Raw genomic sequence first — 17,390 nt, 5'->3', positions numbered from 1 at the left:
CCTGGCTGAAAAAACAGACTAGTTTCTGTTCTCCTTCGATCCTTATACCAAAATCAGGGAACAGGATGTGAATTAATCAAGCACATTCTTCTTAATATTTTGCAACCATAGCTCACTGTATAGCTGGGGGAAAAAGAAAAAATTCTCCACTTTATTTATCAGAACAAAATCTCACAATGTCCTGTTTGTGTTGTGGTGGCTTGAGTGAGCACCAGGATTTTGAACCTTGAGAGAAAAGTCCACAACAGGACAGCCCTGTGTTATACAGCCCAGGGAAATGATGTCCACATGCGGGGAGAAATACAAAGCTAGGTTCTCTGGAGTAACTCCTCCACTGGCTTCTATCAGTAGAGCTGGGAACTCCATCTTCAGGGCTCGAGCTGCGACTTGGAGCCCCTGTCGGTGAGAGACAGGGTGGGGGAGAGGCCGGTTATTGTTGAGCATAGTGGCAGAGCGAGTGGAAACCGAGCAATGAAAGTGAAAAATGACTCGTGTTCTTTACATATTCTCTACCTGAGCTTGAAAGTTGTCCAGCATAACAATGTCTGCTCCTTCTGCGGCTGCCTCTCTGCCCTCGTCTGCAGAGCGACACTCCACCTCGATCTTACTGCTGAAGCCACACACTGAGCGGGCAGCTCTCACCGCCTGCACAACAAACAGTATGTGGTCTTTTTAATGATACATTTTTCAACTCCATTGCTAACTTTAACCACTATTGTATTCATTGGGTTCGATTATTTTTTAAATTCCACTATTTATTAAAAGGTTTGTCATTTAAATACATTTTGATAGTTTTCATAGAAAGATATTTCAGTGCTATGAATTCAGAAGTGCTTGTGAATCAGTGTAAACCAATAATAGCTTAAGCTCTGTGGAAGCAATACTTCCATCAGAATTTATGGATCCTGAAACACGACTACTTCTTTTTTCGAGTTGAAACTATAAGAAGATACATTTTTTATATTAACTGGATTTTCGCTTCAGCTTCTCACCTCTGTGATACTTCCTGATGCCCAGACATGATTGTCCTTCAGCATCACCATTCCACTCAGGTCCTGTCTGTGCATGGACACCCCGCCAACCAGCATGGCGTACTTCTCCACCAGACGGAAGCCCGGGGTGGTCTTGCGTGTGCCAGCCACCTCTCCATGCCACCCTCCTGACGCTGCCATTGCCTGGAGCAGAGAAGCGCGAGTGGCGATCCCAGAGGCCCGGGCCAGGCAGTTGAGAGCTGGCCTTTCCCCAAGAAGGAGGCACCTTGCCGGCCCTCTCACCACAGCAGTCAACGTGACAGCGTCTGGGCCTGTGCAGGTTAAACAGAGGACAGAGGAATAATGAGATCTAATGTTGAGAAGCAAGATATCAGGTAAATAAACAACACTTTATGAGCAAATTGCATCAACGTGTAAATTTGTAAATTCTCAACAAGTTGTCATATAAGTGTTAGTATTGTTATTAATATATTGTTAGAAAATGGCTTTATTTTTTGAAAACGACTATTGACAGGTTAGGGCCTTCTACCACAGGGCCCTATGATTGACAAACCCTGAAAACCCATCCAGGGGCCACTACCTCTCGCCCAGTTTCCCAGGGATGGCTCCAGCTTCCCTGTGACCCTTGATGGACAAGTAAAGGATGGATGGATATTTAATAAAACTAACTGTCTTCATCCTGTGACACCTTGTCTCTGGTTCCCTTTGTGTTTAATGAGCAGAAACACAGAAGTTTAAATCACAGACACCTGGTCACATTTGAGGAAAGTGACCTGTTCCTACCAATCTTGGCCCCCTCCTGATAAATCCAGTCCACAGTGCAGCCGACCTCAGTGAACACTGCTGTGAAGAAGGGACTCCCTGCCAGGATGCTGTGTGGCGTCTTACACAGTAGCCTGGCCTCCACCTCCTGTGACCCCACACACACCCCTGCAGGGTCAAAGTTGGGTGTGTCCTCTGCCAGCCATTCACGTGCCAGCCGGGACAGAGCGGGAGGCGGGATCGAGTGAGCTGCCTTGTGTTTGGGGAGAGACATTCTGAAACAAGAGTTTGTGGAGACAAATGTTGTTTCTTGTTGACATAAAACTTCAAACAGATAAACAGATAATGACGCCTCATAACCTTCACAGGGCTATCTTGTCTCTGTCACACAGCAACTATCAGCCCATGACTCTGTAGATTTAAAGATTTTAAAGTTTCATGATAGATTTGCTTTGGTCCCCTCACTCAAGAAGAGATTGATCACCAGGGCAAATATTGCACTTGAGAGGCAGCTTTAAAAACATCACAGGATAGGATATTTATCAGAATTAGCATGATTATATGATCTGCATCCAGTAGAGTACTTTCAGATCATCAGTTTAATAGTTAATCGGTTAAACTATACTTATTCATGGGAAATCATGAAAAAATGAATGAAGCCCAACAAATTCAAGTGTTTTCTTACAGAACATTAGGGTTCTGAGATTACATCTGTAATATTTGATCACATTTACAAGTGAGGGAATAACCTCTGGAAAAGGGCTGGTACAATAACTCATATAATCTATGCATGGAGGTACTGAAGCTGTTCCATATGATTCATGGACCAGTACCTTCCTAAGACACTTAATGTTTATCTTGTTTTTACTGCATCTGTTCTACACAAAGAACCTACCGCTTCTACAACTACGCTCTCAAATAGACATTATCACAACTGCATATTGTGTCATGGTTGGACAACTAGTCCAAGATTGGGCCAGCAATACAAAAACAAAGGATAGATTTACTTACTTCCATCAGTGGGCCTCCTCTTTCTGTTGTTAACAGACTGTGGAGTTGCAGCACTGTGCACACGGAGGCACAGCAAAAATGTGATGTGGAATTTGCCCCCGTGTCCATGTTGGAATGTTGACAAGCTGAGAGCCAGTATGAGGCTTAAGATTGATTGTTGTGACCGAGGCTGATTGACAGGCTTTAGCATGCTGTAGGCTTGTTAACCCGCAGACTGCATGAAAAGTCATGATATCAAACCTTTATTTTTGGCATTTTGCATGAAAAATAACACTTCCATTATTATTTTTTTATTTTGTTATGCTTTGCACTGCTGATCTTTATTTTGTGGCATTTCCTCTCATTGCATATGGCCCAAAATGGTGGTGGCTGTCATTGATTTTCTCACAACAGAAAGCAGGGTTTTAAGCACCGATGATAACTTTATAGGAGGTAAACAGACCATCAGGGGGAGACATGCACATTGCCAGTATTTCAACTTATAATGTAATTAATCTAGGATAAGATCATCGTTACAATTTAGGCCGTTAACAGTGTGTAAAGAGAGAACTGTTTATAAATGATTTCTGTTACTTCCTCTACAGTCCTGTGACTGAGTTTGAAGTACAGGCTTTTCTTGGTGGCGGGCTTTCTGATAACATGTGTCTGCGGTGTTAGAAGAAGCACAAAGACAGGAAGTGTCCTGCTCTCGGTGCACAGTGACTTCTCCAGCGTTTCCCGTCAGGCTCCGCTACGCAACAACAGCGGTGACGTCACGTGGCCTGGCCCCTGCGCGGCTCTGCGCGCTCCCGACGCCCACGAACTCGAGCAGAGGCTTCCTCCACATCCAGAGCAAGAACCAGGAAGTGAAAGTATACACATGGAGGGTGTGTCTTCCCCTCCCGAGTGTATGTTTTATTTTTAAAAACACAGTCCTCCTCGGATAAATAAATGGGGGACTCGGCGAGAACCAAGCGGCGGGAGCAGCTGAAGCGCTGGTCCGGCTCCTGCACGGACAAAGCGTCGGCCGTGCCCCGGCGGAGGTGGCGGGGCGATGCCGAGGAAGGAGCAGGGGAGCCGGAGGCCGAGCTGAACGACCCCCCCAGGGAGCAGCCAGAGTCGGTGGGCTCTGAAGAAGTCAGCCCCCTCCTCAAACGACGGTGAGGAAGCGACTCCTGTCAAACAGTCCTACATCGAGGGCCACATAATAGCTAACTTAGCTTAGCATAAACATCTCCAGTTATGCTTAAGGAGGAATTGTGCGTGGGCTTGGACAAGGGGGCTGGGGGGGGGGGGGTGGGGGGGTTAAAATACCAGAAACACTACAACTCACCCCCCTCCAGCTACTGAAAACCCACCGAGTTCCTTGTTTGATGAAGCTCGTAGTATATGTGTAAACCACCAGTTGTCAGTTGTCGTTTTTCCTTTGGTGTTTATCTTGTGAGCTAGCTAGCAAAGAGTCCTACAAAGGGTATTTGTCATGGTCCAGTAGTATCCCGGCTTGACTTTGCTTATCGTGATCCATCGGACTGGTGTAAATGATGATGAATGACCATTTCTTTCAAAGCTTTTAAACTATGTCGAAAGATCACTGTCTAGAACTTCAGTAGTGTTTGTCACAGCTGCAGGTCCACCTGCTACAAGGGTAGAGCAATATGATAATTGACGACAAAAAGTCTCCATATATGATGACACTGCATTAGCACAGAGGGCTCACAAGTAGACCCTCACCACCACTGACTGGAGCACACTTACAGATACTTTTGCGTCTAAACAATATTCAAAGTTAAAGGCTTGCATTATTCTACATCTGTCTTCCCTACCTGCATGCCCAAGTGTTCTGGGGGCAAGACACTGAACCCTGAATGGCCCCTCATAGAAAAAAGTGCTGCCCGTATAGATCCACTGTATGAATGTGTGGGTGAATGAGGCTTTGAGTGGTCATCAAGACTAGAAAAAGGCTATATAAAAAAAACAGGCTGTTGACCATTATTTACCTGTTTTTAAGGGTCCACTTCTTCATTATGAAGATGATGGGTATGGGGCTTAGAGGCATACACAAGGATCAAATTCAGAAAGAATCGAGAGACACATGATATGTTTTCAAATACCAAAACTATACAACCTTGTTTGCTCAGTGTTATGAGGTGTTCATGTTGTGTAAATTCCCAGTATGAAATTTAGTTGTGTTACAATGTGTTACAACTGCTACCCAGTGACATTATCTAGTTGTTTATATTTTGTCTTTAGGAAAAGCGTGAGGTTCGACAGGGCTGCAGAGTTCCTGGCAGCCTGTGCCAGCGGGGACACGGAGGAGGCTTTGGTGATGCTGAAAGAGGCCAAAGACATCAAAGGGACAAACAGGGAAGATGTAATAGAAGTTATAAATTGTTCTAACGCTGATGGAATCACAGCTCTGCACCAGGTGAGGCAGCTTGTCCTCCCGAGGTTTCATGGAAGTCATCGGATGATGAATAAGAAACATTTACAATCTTTTGGTTTCCTCTCTTGTCCACAGGCCTGCATAGATGGCAGCATGGAGATGGTGACCTTCCTTTTGGAGCAAGGTGCCAATGAGAACCAGGTTGACAGTGAGGGATGGACGCCACTCCATGTTGCTGCCTCCTGCGGCTACTCTGACATTGCAGTGTATGTAGTATAATATAGTGACGAATAAGATGTGTAATACAATAGTCTTCGCCACTGTGGGGAGGTCCGAGTGCAGCGTGGGTGCCAGAGTATTTCTGCATTCAACAATACTAACATTGTTGCCTTGTTTGGAAGCTAAAGCACGAGTTGGCTGGCCTGGCACACAGACACATGCAACGATTTAAGAATTTATGCACCTTTTTTTTGTTTGAAGATTGAAAGTCTGCATCTCAAACACATATAATGTGAAAGATTAGATGTTCTCTATTTCGAGTTGGTTAGCTTCTATAGTTGAAACGAATTCTCACTCTGTCCATGTTTGTTTTGACAGTTTCCTTTTGCAGAAAGGTGCGTCTCTCTCTGCTGTGAACTGTGACGGTGACGTTCCTCTCGACATTGCTTTGGATGAAACCACTGAGTCCATTCTTCAGGATTATACTCAGAGACAAGGTGAGTGGTGTTCCTTGACAACAATTCACCTTTTTTTGAATGGCTTAATCCAGGGGTTTATTATGTGTGTGTGTTTCTTTCCAGCAAACCTTCTGTTACATTAACGGAATGTGTTTTTATGTATGTTTGTTGAGCTAAATTGAAAGTACCCGATTGGCCTGTTTATAGTTTTATTCGCTGTGCTGGGTAAAGTGTGGAAAAAAGGCTGCCTATGCACCTATGTCTCAATATTCAAGGCGAGTTATTATAGTTTAGTGCCTTGAAAATGAGTTTTCTGCCTGTATTTTTATAAATTACATTGACCTTCAGGAGATATCCAAATAACGTCTTTCTAATGATTTCCCAGTCATGTGTTTGGGTCATTGTTGATTATAGTGGGCTCGAGGTCTAGAGAACAAAGCGTTTACAGGCAGTTTGATGCTTGGAACCATCTAGTTGGTGAAATATGGCCTGGAAGGCTTTTATAGTGCTTTTGTTTACATTACATTACATTACATTACATTACATGTCATTTAGCTGACGCTTTTATCCAAAGCGACTTACATTTTTAGAACACTCATCATTTTTTATGAGGGGCCATCTAGGGGTTCAGTATCTTGCCAAGGACACTTAGGCATGCAGATGGGATAGAGTGGGATTTGAACCGGCAACCTTCTTGTTGCAGAGCACCCCCTCTATCCCCTAGGCCAAGCTCTCCCACTTTAAAGTTGAGTCGGTGTTGTAAAAGATGGAAAAATAGAGAAGTCTTAACCCTGGATACTACTAAGATAAAGCATTAATAGCTAAATGCAATGCACATTTAATTTGTGTGTCATTTTCTGGGCACGGATATAACAAGGGATGTGTGTATTTGACATGTTCTGTTTGTTTCAAGGTGTGGACTTGGAGGCAGCTAAGCGGCTGGAGGAGGAACAGATCATGAAAGACGCCCGAACCTGGCTAACTGAGGGCCCGCCTGCCGATGTACGACATCTTAAGACTGGGGCCACCCCGCTGCATGTGGCTGCAGCCAAAGGCTACCTGGAGGCTCTCAAGTAAACACTTCTGACCTGATTTTTAATGGATCTATGCCCAGAACGCTTTCTAGATTTTTCTATACGTGCTATACCAGCACGTATAGTGACACTCTCCTGTTGACACCTTGCACTTGTGTTGTCCAGGATCCTGTGTCAGTGTGGGCTGGATGTGTCAGCTATGGACTTTGATGGTTGGACACCCCTCCATGCAGCAGCCCACTGGGGTCAGGACGAGGCCTGTCGCATACTGGCTGAACAGCTGTGCAATATGGAATCCCGCAGCAATGCGGTAAAGACCCTAACAATACTGACAGTTTTTCCTGTTACATTATAGTTGTTTTCTATTTTCTACTTCTTATTCTATATAAATCAAGATAAAGGATTACTTTCATTTACAGGAAGAACATTTATTATGACACAGAATTTTGTATAATACATGTGAACCAATAAGGATGTACATCTTAACAACACACAGGTTTTCCACTCTGTTTTCCATTTCATGTTTTATTTTTGAAATTTTGCCCCATCTTGATATGAGTTGAACCTTGCAGGGTCAGACGCCATTTGATGTTGCTGATGAAAGTGTTGAGGACCTGCTGGAGGAGCTATCACAGAAACAAGCCAATGTGAGGAAGTGTTTCTCTTTACTGGTGTAATGTCCATTTACTTTAATTTGGAAGACCTGTTGTCTTGATCTCACTCTGCTGTGTATCCTCCTCTCTCAGTGGCGTAATGAACAGTCTATACTGGATAGGCAAAACCAGCAAGGCTCCACCACAGCAAATGCACAAAACAGACGGCGGAGGTTAGTATCTAACTGTTACTTATCCTGAATTATACACATTCTTAGCCATTTAATATACCTCAGTTGTTCCTTTCCTCTGTATTCTACTTAAATTAACAGATTTGGACAGATGATAATGAAACTGAAAAATGATTTATTGTGCCATGTTTTGCTTTCCAAAATCTTATTGAGTTGTGTTATCCTTTGAGGTCAACATCTGTCCTATGTCATGCTTCCAGGAGCTCAGTGTGCAGGATGAGCAGTAGAGACAAGATGAACGTGCAGGACCAGTCTAAAGAGAGGGGCGTCTCTGGAGACCTGGAGCTGAGTGAGGAGAAAGAGAGCAGCCCAGGTAACAACAGCGACTCGGTTGACACGGACCATCAGTTGTACCACTTCTCTCTAAATACTAGAGATTGTGCTGATGACAAATTATCCTCCTCCTCTTCCCTCAGAAAGCTCCACAGTGTCTAGTCCAGACACAGAGAGTGTGACCACATCTACAGTCAGCCCTGCTGACAAGGTAATACTCACTGAGAAGTGCAGGCCTCAGTGTTACACAAGTGTTGTTATGAATATTGAAGGGTGAGGTAAGATAGCTCAATGTAAAGAACAACATGTGATTAAAAGAAAACATAACCTCAGTAATGCAAGAAACAATTTTATACCCCTGTGTAACCTTTCGTCAGTTTGTGTCCTCAAAAGTATTTTACCAAAGTATTTATTATTCAATATATACATTTTATTGAATAAGCTATTATTTTGTGAAAAAAGGCAGCTCACATGATTTATCAGGTTTTTGTGCTATCACATTATATTCTTGTGATGCACTGTATAGATAACAGTAGAACTTTTTGTCAAACAAAGAAGCGAAGTATTAAATTACTCGCTGTATATGGCGACAATATTTATCAATATCAGTAAAATGAGAAGAAGAAAGTAAGAGTGTACATTGTCTAATATATTTAAAATGTCAACACCAACACTGTCAGGATACCATTTATCTAATGTGACCTCACATACCAGCATTTCACCAGAACTGCAGAAATAAATTGTGTCAGGTGGGAAGGGTAAGAGCATGTCAACAAAAAAGACTCAATCATTAGTTTTGTTTCCTTACTAGGAAGATAAATCAAAGATTTAACTGGTGTGAGCTGATAACAGTAAAGAAAATCTTTATTCTCTTCTGTGGTTTAGACACCAGAGGACAAGGATGATGAGGAGAAGGAGCAGGACAAGGCGAACCGCACTGCCAGAGTTCAACCCACTCCTCAGACGAGAGACGCCTCCGCTGAGAGTCCAAACGCCCCCAATGCTGACAGGCGCAAGTACGACGCAGGAACCTCAAAAAATATTCACACCCATATCGTTTTTTAATGAACATTGAGAACTGTGTTTTTGAACAATTATAGTTTTTTCTCAGTGGAGTTTCATACAATTGCATGGTGCATAAAGGCAGTTAAGTTAACAGAATGCTTATGTAATATATAATTTGTGGATGTTTGTGAGTTCAGGTTCCAGGCTCCTGTCAGAGACGAGGAGTCTGAATCTCAGAGGAAAGCTCGCTCTCGACTCATGCGCCAGTCTCGCCGCTCCACACAGGTATGGCTTACAGGTGATGGGTTTTTTTATGATTTTGTCAAAATTGAAAACATTTAGATGAGGATTGGAAATTAGTTTTATTTTAATACTAGAGTGGCACTCTACCTCCGCCAAGGCTCAACAGTCCTATTATGAAACCACTAGAATGCAAAAAATTCACTAGATCAGCATTTTAATTTCGAATAGCCGATTTTTTTTAGAAAACTCATAAATATCACAGCCGGAAACATGATCAGGATCCATTCATTTTCTTAAGTCATCAATGGAATGTGGAATGCAATGCTAACTATAATTAAAAAAAGAAATCTGGATCGCAATCAAAATGTTGTGAGTTCTTTATGAGTCATCATGACCCATCCCCTACACACAATTTCTTTAAGTCGTTTTCGCGTAATCCTGATATATAACAAACAATCAAATGCAGACAAAAACATAACCTCTATGGTGGAGGAAGGAACAACTGCAATAACTGCAATAAATACCACAGCAAAGTATAAACTCCACAGTAGTTTTTAAAAAGTTTAAAAAAGAAGAAATCTAAGGACTCAGACATTTTTTTGATCAGTCCATATTAATATAGTTATGGGCAGAGGTTAGTTATTTAGTTGTGGTAGAATTATGTCAATGAGGGCTCCTCTCACAAGTATAGAAAGACATGCAAGTGTGTGTGTGTGTGTTTGTGGTAAAGGAGCTCAGCCTTGCCCTTGGGGCAAACGGACTTAGACACACCGAGCTGATCTCACTCCCAGGTTCCTTCAAGCACCAATAAAAACACCAAACATACAAATACAGAACCAGCTCATATCCAGAACTGGGTTCTAGGGGACATCCCTACTTCATGCAAAGTGGTGGAATCATTGAGTCTCTGCCTCATCTTTCTGCATTGTACACTTGCATACCTTTTGGATTTCATGTCCTTCACGGTGCTGTTTTTGTACTACTTATTAAACATTACTGGTACTCTCTTGGCAGGTGTTACAACCTCTTGTGTGTGAATGCTGTGGGGCAAACACTGTACTGTACAAGGATTTTGAGAGAAAGAAAGACAGCACTTTACCAAGTGAACAATTTACTTTGTGATGATGTGGTTGACCCGAATATTCCAGGACTCTAGTAGAACTTTGCATCTTGCTGCACACATACCGTGGTACAAATGTACTGCATCATTACCTTTTCGTCATGATGGAAAGGTTGTGTCTTTTTTGGCAAAATTGTTGCGTTTGGCCTTCGAGTTGTTTATATTTTTGCTCTGTGTGCTCAGGGTGTGACTCTGACAGACCTGAAAGAAGCAGAGAAGACTGTGGCTAAAGTTGCAGATCCAGCACCTCGTAACGTCCAGCCTGTCAGCCCCATCGTCACCATCACGCCTGCTGAAAGAGGTGAGTGAGGAAGTACAGCGAATCATGATGTTAACAAGGAGTTATGGATTTCAGAGGTCACAACCGCCTTGTGTTGTTTGTCTAACTAGATACATTCTTTTTGACAAAATCTGAACAATGCTTAGAGTGGTCATTTCTCCCATTAAATTTGAGTCAATAATATCAACTGATTTTCTACACAGTATAATGTGCTGGTGGGAATTTCTGCAGAAAAAGTGCAAAAGCTACACACTTCTAGAAACATTGTTACCAATGTAAAATATTGGTAAAGCCTCAAAGATCTATTATGTATTGTTCTGTTTACCCTCCCCATGTGAACAGTCTCACTTCTGTTTACTGTAAGAATGAGACTAAGAAATAGAAGTACATTTTGGTGGGGTGTTTTTGAGAATTGCAGATTAAAAGGAAATGGGTTTCCTCACATATGCGCTATATCCTCTAGCTGTGAAGTACAGCATTAGGTGTGGTTAAGCTTTCAGGGCAGTTATCACACATATACTCTGACCTCGTACCACACTCCACCCTTATTTAGATGCGAACCGAGCAACTCCCAATCTGACATGTTCACGTTTAGATAAATCAAGCTGAGTTCAGCAAACATATCAGGTCAACCTTGAACATCAGCTCATAGATAGAAGGAGAGCACTTTGTTCATGTCAAATGTGCTCATTTCCCTCAAGCCTCAACATGTACTGATCTGAACCAAAGAGTGATGTCAAAGATAAGACAGCCTCCTGCATCTTACAAAGTTACATTTAGAAACTGATCTACCCCACATATAAGTTACTTTAATCGAACAGAAAACAGCTCTGTCAAGCAGCTTTTGCGTTTAAGCTTTGTTAGTTAATGATATTGTTTCTTCATTTTTAGAATTCCATACTCAAAATATAGTCCCACAGACCTCAGGAGTGTTTACTGTTGATCTCCATCTTTTCCAGATACAGACCCAGTAAAGAAGTTGGAGCCAGAGGGAGAGAAGCGTCTGGCAGTGAAGGACAGGAGAAAAGGGAGGAAGGAGAGGCGCTCCACTGGCATCGTCCAGCCGGAAGCAGAGGTAAGAATCAACCTCACATCATCGCTGACCGTTCACTGCCAAACAAATTGTAGTTTTATTTTTGTTGGGACTTCATTTTAGGGAACAAATTATTTGTTTCGCCTGTCTTTGCAACAATACCTGCACGCTGAAAGTTAATGAAAGGTCAGCAAAACTACTTCCTCTTTGACAGGATGTAACTTAATGATCACTGCACACTTATAAATCTTTTTTATCAGGCAACTTGATTTTTTTTTCTCCGACGCTGTAGCGAAACATGATCATAAGCTGGTAAGCCCCACTTAGCTGCCTGAACGTCACACACATGCTGCGCTGCCAAACTTTGGTTTAGAACTCACTGAACTTTATCGGACGTCTATCAAACCAAAACTCCAAAGATGTTGAAGGATGAGGACAGATGAATCAAAAGTCATCTAGAATGTTTTTGTTTGGTGAACCAGCCATTAAAACCAAATAAACAACAAATCAATCAAATCCTGATATTACTCAGTGTGAACATCTATAACCTTTGATAAAATGCTGCACAAGCTGTCACAATATACATAATGCTGTGGGATTAGACCATTTAAACAACTTTATTACATCATTCTGTATATAAGCTGTTTTTCTGCAAAAAGTATTAAATGCTTTACCAATACTTATAATTTAAAAAATTATATATGAGAATCAATGGTCAATTATGATATTGTGACAAACTACCACATATTTAATAAATAGCGGACAAGTGCCCTGTAGCAGCCATGGCTGGAACATAAGTGGTGTTGTTCAACACAACGGTTGTGTTCACGACCACGACCGTTCAGTGTGGTTCTGTGGACTGTCCTGCAACTGGTCATTCTGCCACTCTTCAATTCATACAGGTCTCTTTTACAGTTTCAATAAGAAAGCTGCCACCAACATCACCACAGGCCAAACAAACAGCCCATTCCAAACAGACAACAAGCACTGCACTAGTATTGCTGCAATGAGAGTATAGGTGTAGGGATGTGTAACTGAAAATGTGAACCTGTCATTGTTTTTTTTTAGAATGAAGAAGAGGATGCTTATCTGGATGATAAGAACAATATAACCACTTCCAAGTGAGTCGGCTATCTTAAACTTCGCTAAACCTTTCTAACTGTGTACACTGTAAGATTTGTATTGAAATGTTTAAACCTGTGTTAGATTGATGGATACCTTCTTCATTCAAAAAGGGAGATTACAGTGTTGGTGTTGATGATTCTGAGCTTTAAAAGTCCCTTGTGTGTCTCTGCAGTGAGAGTCCACTGGAAGACTTGTCAGCTGACTACAGAACGGTAAGTCCTGACCCTCTCCTCAGAACACACATTCCTAATAAAATCACCTGAGGGCTGAAAGAGAGCTGTAGCCGAGGTCTTGAGAAATGAGGACAGGAATGATACCCGACAAGATCTAGAGAGAAGTGATCAGAAACCCTAAGCAGCCAAACTATTCCCACCTGCACACCTCAAATGTATGAAACAACATGTTTTTGTGAGCTGAATCTCTGTCTTGTGTGTTTCCCATCAGCTGTACTATAAGGTACTGCAGGAAAACCTGGCTCTGAAGGACAATGTGCAGGAGATGGAGCTGCTGCTCAGCCAAAACAAAGTGGAGCTGGAGAGACTCCGACAGGTTCGGCAGGTTTGCTGCTTCCTCTGACCTCAAAGATTGAATGAGCTGCATGTTTTGCGTGACTCTGTGATACAGAGTCTTCTGTGTGCAAGAGTGTTGTTGTTTAGAACTGCTAAAACAGAGAAGTCTGGAAAAGCTGCTAGGCCTCTTTAAACTCAGGGGCTGTGTTTGAGTCTGGAAGGGCAGAAACAGAGATGTGTGGAAGTTATATGGGAGACACTCCCAACCGCTTGCTGATTGGTTCTCAGGCATCTATCACATGACACTCTTCCTGGAGATAACAACTGACATCAGACACTGCTACCAGTGTTGATTGCAACATGGATAACAAATTACAAGTGTTGCTGGCCCTGTTGTCTTGGCTAACAGCTGTTGTGCAGTTAAATTCTGCATTTTACATGATCACCCTGTTATCATATACAGGAGATGAGATCTTATTTGAGCAATCCATGACAGCTCCCGTGTCCAGCGTCCTGAACATGCCCGGTGTGATCTGCTTTTTCAGGTGTATTAGACTGGATGGGGATTAATAATGATTCGTCGCCTATACGCATGTGTTGACAGTTTGAAAACACTGTTTTTAAATAAAAACATATATAGCGTGTTTGTATGTGTGGTCCAGGTGTTAGTATAGTTTTGTTCTTTGGAACTACAACCCGTCACATTGTGGGGACTCATCTTCCTTTTGCGCACATACAGCAACTTGCCAGTAGGTTAAGGTTAGTTATTTAAGAAGTCTATGGAATGTCCTCTGAAGCTATGGAGACATGCCTGTGCGTGTGCATGTGAGTAAGCACGTGAGTAAGCACTGATGTTTATTTGATCAGCGATCATAAAGGACCAAAATATTAAAGAGAGGTAACAAGGCATCACCCAAAAAGCTCTGGAGTTTTTTGTTTTTGTTTATTTTTTCCCTTATTAATCTGATAAGTTTGGTCTCGATTAGTTATCTATCACCATAAATAAGGGGCTAGCTGAGACTGATGGTTTGGACACGTGTACCTGCAGGGCCTCCACTCCCAGATTACGACTGTGAAGCCAATCGTACAACCGACGCTAACACCTTTAAATACATGCAGGATATTTGTGTGTGGATGTCATCCATCTTTATATGCAGTCATTGATCAAATCAAGGCGAGCGTGGTGGATTGGATGTTTAGTTTTGAAATGATTTAGTTAATTCAGTGTCTTTTGTTGGTGTGTAATTCTTCAGTCGTTGAAAACAGTCAATGAATAGTGGTTCTTCCTGTTGCAGAGCCAAGAGAGCAGCACAGACAGACCTGCCCTGCTGGAGCTGGAGAGATTTGTGAGTCTGAGCTTTTATTTCACTTTGTCTGGTGGAATTCACCTCCACTTGTGCCCTACAGACATATAAAAAAAAATGCAGAAATAATATTTGTAAATGATAGAATCTGAGTTAAAACAATGGAAACAAAAGCCACCTTTTTTTAAACTGGAGAAGCTTTTTTCATGTGGAAAAAACAACAAGACAGCTTTTGTTTATTGAGTTGTGACTTCAAACTGTTACGTCCTAATGGCTAACGCTTATCTTACTGTATAAGATGTGATGTAAATGTGTGACAAACTTGCACTTAGGTAACAGCAGGCAAAGTGTCTGCTCATGATTTTCAAACTCTTGTGCTCATAGGAGAAGTTGGCCCTCCAGAGGAAAGCAGTGGAACTGGAGGATGAGCTGAAGGTACTCATGTTCACTTCAATACTCATCACAACTGTTCTGAATCAGCGCGACCGTAATCATATGATGCTCTAATCCCAAATGCCTGTATTCTGCTGAGTTCTACATCATATCTTATGTGATAAAAATTCAAATTGAGTCATTTAAAATCACTGAAGAATGTGTTTTTACATGTTTTAATTTCACTTGGATGTTAGAGCTTCACTGTGCAGGATGTTGGATGTGCAGAATTTGACATTCAGAGGCTGATTTCACTGATTTCACATGAAAACCTGAAATCCAGAGAATAGTCATCAACCTGCCTCTGTTATTTGGCACCGAGCAACCGTCCCATTATCTCCTGTAGACTGACCAGTGTTATATTGGAAAGTGCTCATGTTTAGAGGAAACTCTGGGGTTGTTGCTCTGGAATTAGCTGAGTTGTGGTTTAAGGCTTAAACCTGTTCTCAGAAGCGGCACCTGCTGTTTACACTCCCACTCCGAAACCTTCGTCTTTGAAAGGTGTTTCTGAGATGTTTGAGCTTTTCGGGATCAGTAAGATCAGAGAAGTGGGTTTTCTTTTTAATATGTGGTCTCAGCGCCCCTGTATCAAATTGGACAACTGACATCCTGAAATAGGTTTGGAAGCGATCAGGCTCCTTGATCAGAAGATTAAATTCGGCTTGCTCGTGGCGTTTTCTCAGGATTGGATTGACCCAATATTTGCAAGAAGTGAGAGGACAACAAAATCATCCTCACTGCTCGGCTCCATTTTATCTCATGCTGCAAATACTGACATTATTCCAGTATTGATCTGGTAAAATAGTCACTGAGCTGCCGCAGAAGTGAGCAACAAAGAACGCTGTGTCACGGTTACATTTCAAGCCGAGTAAAATAATGAATGTTTGATGTTGTTTCTGTAGGTTCTGGGGGATCTCAGAGCAGACAACCAGAGGCTCAAGGACGAGAACGCCGCCCTCATTCGAGTCATCAGCAAACTGTCAAGATGAACCTGGAAAAAACACCTACATGGAGATGAAGAGTATTACAGGATTTATTTCAGTCATCCAGCTCAGAAGACACAAAACAAGGAACAGAGACGCAGCATCAAACACCTGCAGAGCACATTTAACAGTAACTGGAAGAGCATAGAGATTTCAGGGTTATTAGCTTGTGTTTGGGCCTTTATGATTTGGCAGATCTACTGTATAACAAGCTGAACTGCACCTCCCGTGGACTGTCAGGGTGTCCCTGCTCACATCCACTTTTATATTAAGTTTTTATTGTTGTATTTTTTAACTGGAATATTTTATGTGCTTTGCTTTTGCAACACTTTGTATAAAGATCTGTATCAAGAGACTTAAAGCCATGCACAGTGTGAGTTCATAGTCGTGTTTTAGATAGATTAACAAATGCCAGTCATGAGTGAGGGGGTGGTTGTTAGAAAAAGAAAAAGACAGTAATGTACCAAAAACCCAGCCCTGGTTGTGCATGTCCTTTGGGGAACGCTCCTTGTGGTCAGTGCTGTTTCTCAGGATGAGTGTTGGGCCGATGCTTCCTGCTCTAGCTGACCGCTGTAAACGTGGACCAAATCTGCATGCTCATTCCTCCCCCGCTCCTCTGAATGTATATTTAAGATGTATATTTATGTACAGGGGCCATCTGTCCTGACAGTGATGTAGGCGTGTTGTCATGGTCTCTGTTGTACAAAGGGGGCGCAGAGTTTCGGGTGCTAAGCAGTGGACGTCAGATGCAGCTCATGTACACGGGCATTCTCACTGAAACCGTTTGTTACAAACGTCACATCTTTCAAGAGGTTGTGGAGAAAGCACGCTCTCTTCTTAGTACTGTAAGTCGGTAGGAATTTCACTTTGCCATTTTGACTGGATGCTTCTGTAAAAGCAACAACCCCTAAGCTAAGTATTCGCCCCCGTGACGGACAGCTGTTATTTTCTAACAGACAGGCCAGATGGGTCAACGTTTGAATGTTTACTCCTGTTTTAAAGAAAAATAACTCTTGCATGTCAAATTGTATTTTGATGCCGTGCCTTTCGATATGCATTTGTAAGTAATATTTCTATTTTGCTTTGGTAAACGTACACCGTTAAGTATAAAATACAATTTGGGCAAAAACAATTCACGGCTCTTGTTTCTTTTAATTTGTAAAACATTTGTTTGACTGAACATTCCCTTTACTCTGAAAGGGTCAGAATGGTTCTTCAAAAGTTAGCACATCATAACTCCAGTGGTGCTGTTATTTGTGTGTAAAGACGATAACTGATGACACTAGAGCCAAGTTCTGTATATCTTTATCAATATTAATCCTAATGCAGATCTATCATATTGTTGAAAATGGCGGCTGAATGGTAATGAGAAATGATAGTTCAGGAATTAAGAAAAGATAA

At 42.1% G+C, this 17,390-nt stretch overlaps 2 protein-coding genes across 3 annotated transcripts; one reads left to right on the top strand and one right to left on the bottom strand.

Moving 5' to 3' along the window:
• Positions 1-120: 120 nt before the first annotated feature.
• Positions 121-2,876, bottom strand: LOC133953593 (nicotinate-nucleotide pyrophosphorylase [carboxylating]-like). The gene is made up of 5 exons (XM_062387578.1): positions 2,766-2,876; positions 1,776-2,029; positions 993-1,303; positions 514-645; positions 121-396 (listed from the first exon to the last, which is right to left on the bottom strand). Exons 2-5 carry the CDS (start codon positions 2,026-2,028, stop codon positions 172-174), a joined length of 921 nt encoding a protein of 306 aa, XP_062243562.1. The 5' UTR covers position 2,029; positions 2,766-2,876; the 3' UTR covers positions 121-171.
• A 680-nt stretch (positions 2,877-3,556) lies between these two features.
• On the top strand, positions 3,557-17,121 carry ppp1r12c (protein phosphatase 1, regulatory subunit 12C). 2 transcript variants are annotated; one of them, XM_062388037.1, is made up of 20 exons: positions 3,557-3,904; positions 4,995-5,169; positions 5,263-5,393; positions 5,725-5,843; positions 6,718-6,877; positions 7,004-7,148; positions 7,411-7,485; positions 7,585-7,664; positions 7,883-7,995; positions 8,099-8,166; positions 8,841-8,971; positions 9,158-9,245; positions 10,507-10,624; positions 11,563-11,678; positions 12,705-12,757; positions 12,934-12,973; positions 13,206-13,319; positions 14,566-14,616; positions 14,959-15,009; positions 15,909-17,121. In XM_062388037.1, exons 1-20 carry the CDS (start codon positions 3,696-3,698, stop codon positions 15,993-15,995), a joined length of 2,124 nt encoding a protein of 707 aa, XP_062244021.1. In that variant the 5' UTR covers positions 3,557-3,695; the 3' UTR covers positions 15,996-17,121. The 2 variants fall into 2 exon arrangements, with proteins under 2 accessions (XP_062244021.1, XP_062244022.1); XM_062388038.1 differs by having other exon boundaries at positions 3,558-3,904; positions 13,206-13,310.
• Positions 17,122-17,390: the final 269 nt, after the last annotated feature.

This window comes from Platichthys flesus, chromosome 5 (genome assembly GCF_949316205.1).
Source record: "Platichthys flesus chromosome 5, fPlaFle2.1, whole genome shotgun sequence".
NCBI classification, from domain to species: Eukaryota; Metazoa; Chordata; class Actinopteri; order Pleuronectiformes; family Pleuronectidae; genus Platichthys; species Platichthys flesus.
The sequence above is the reverse complement of the archived record's forward strand: the minus strand, read 5'-3'. Positions and strand labels throughout refer to the sequence as shown.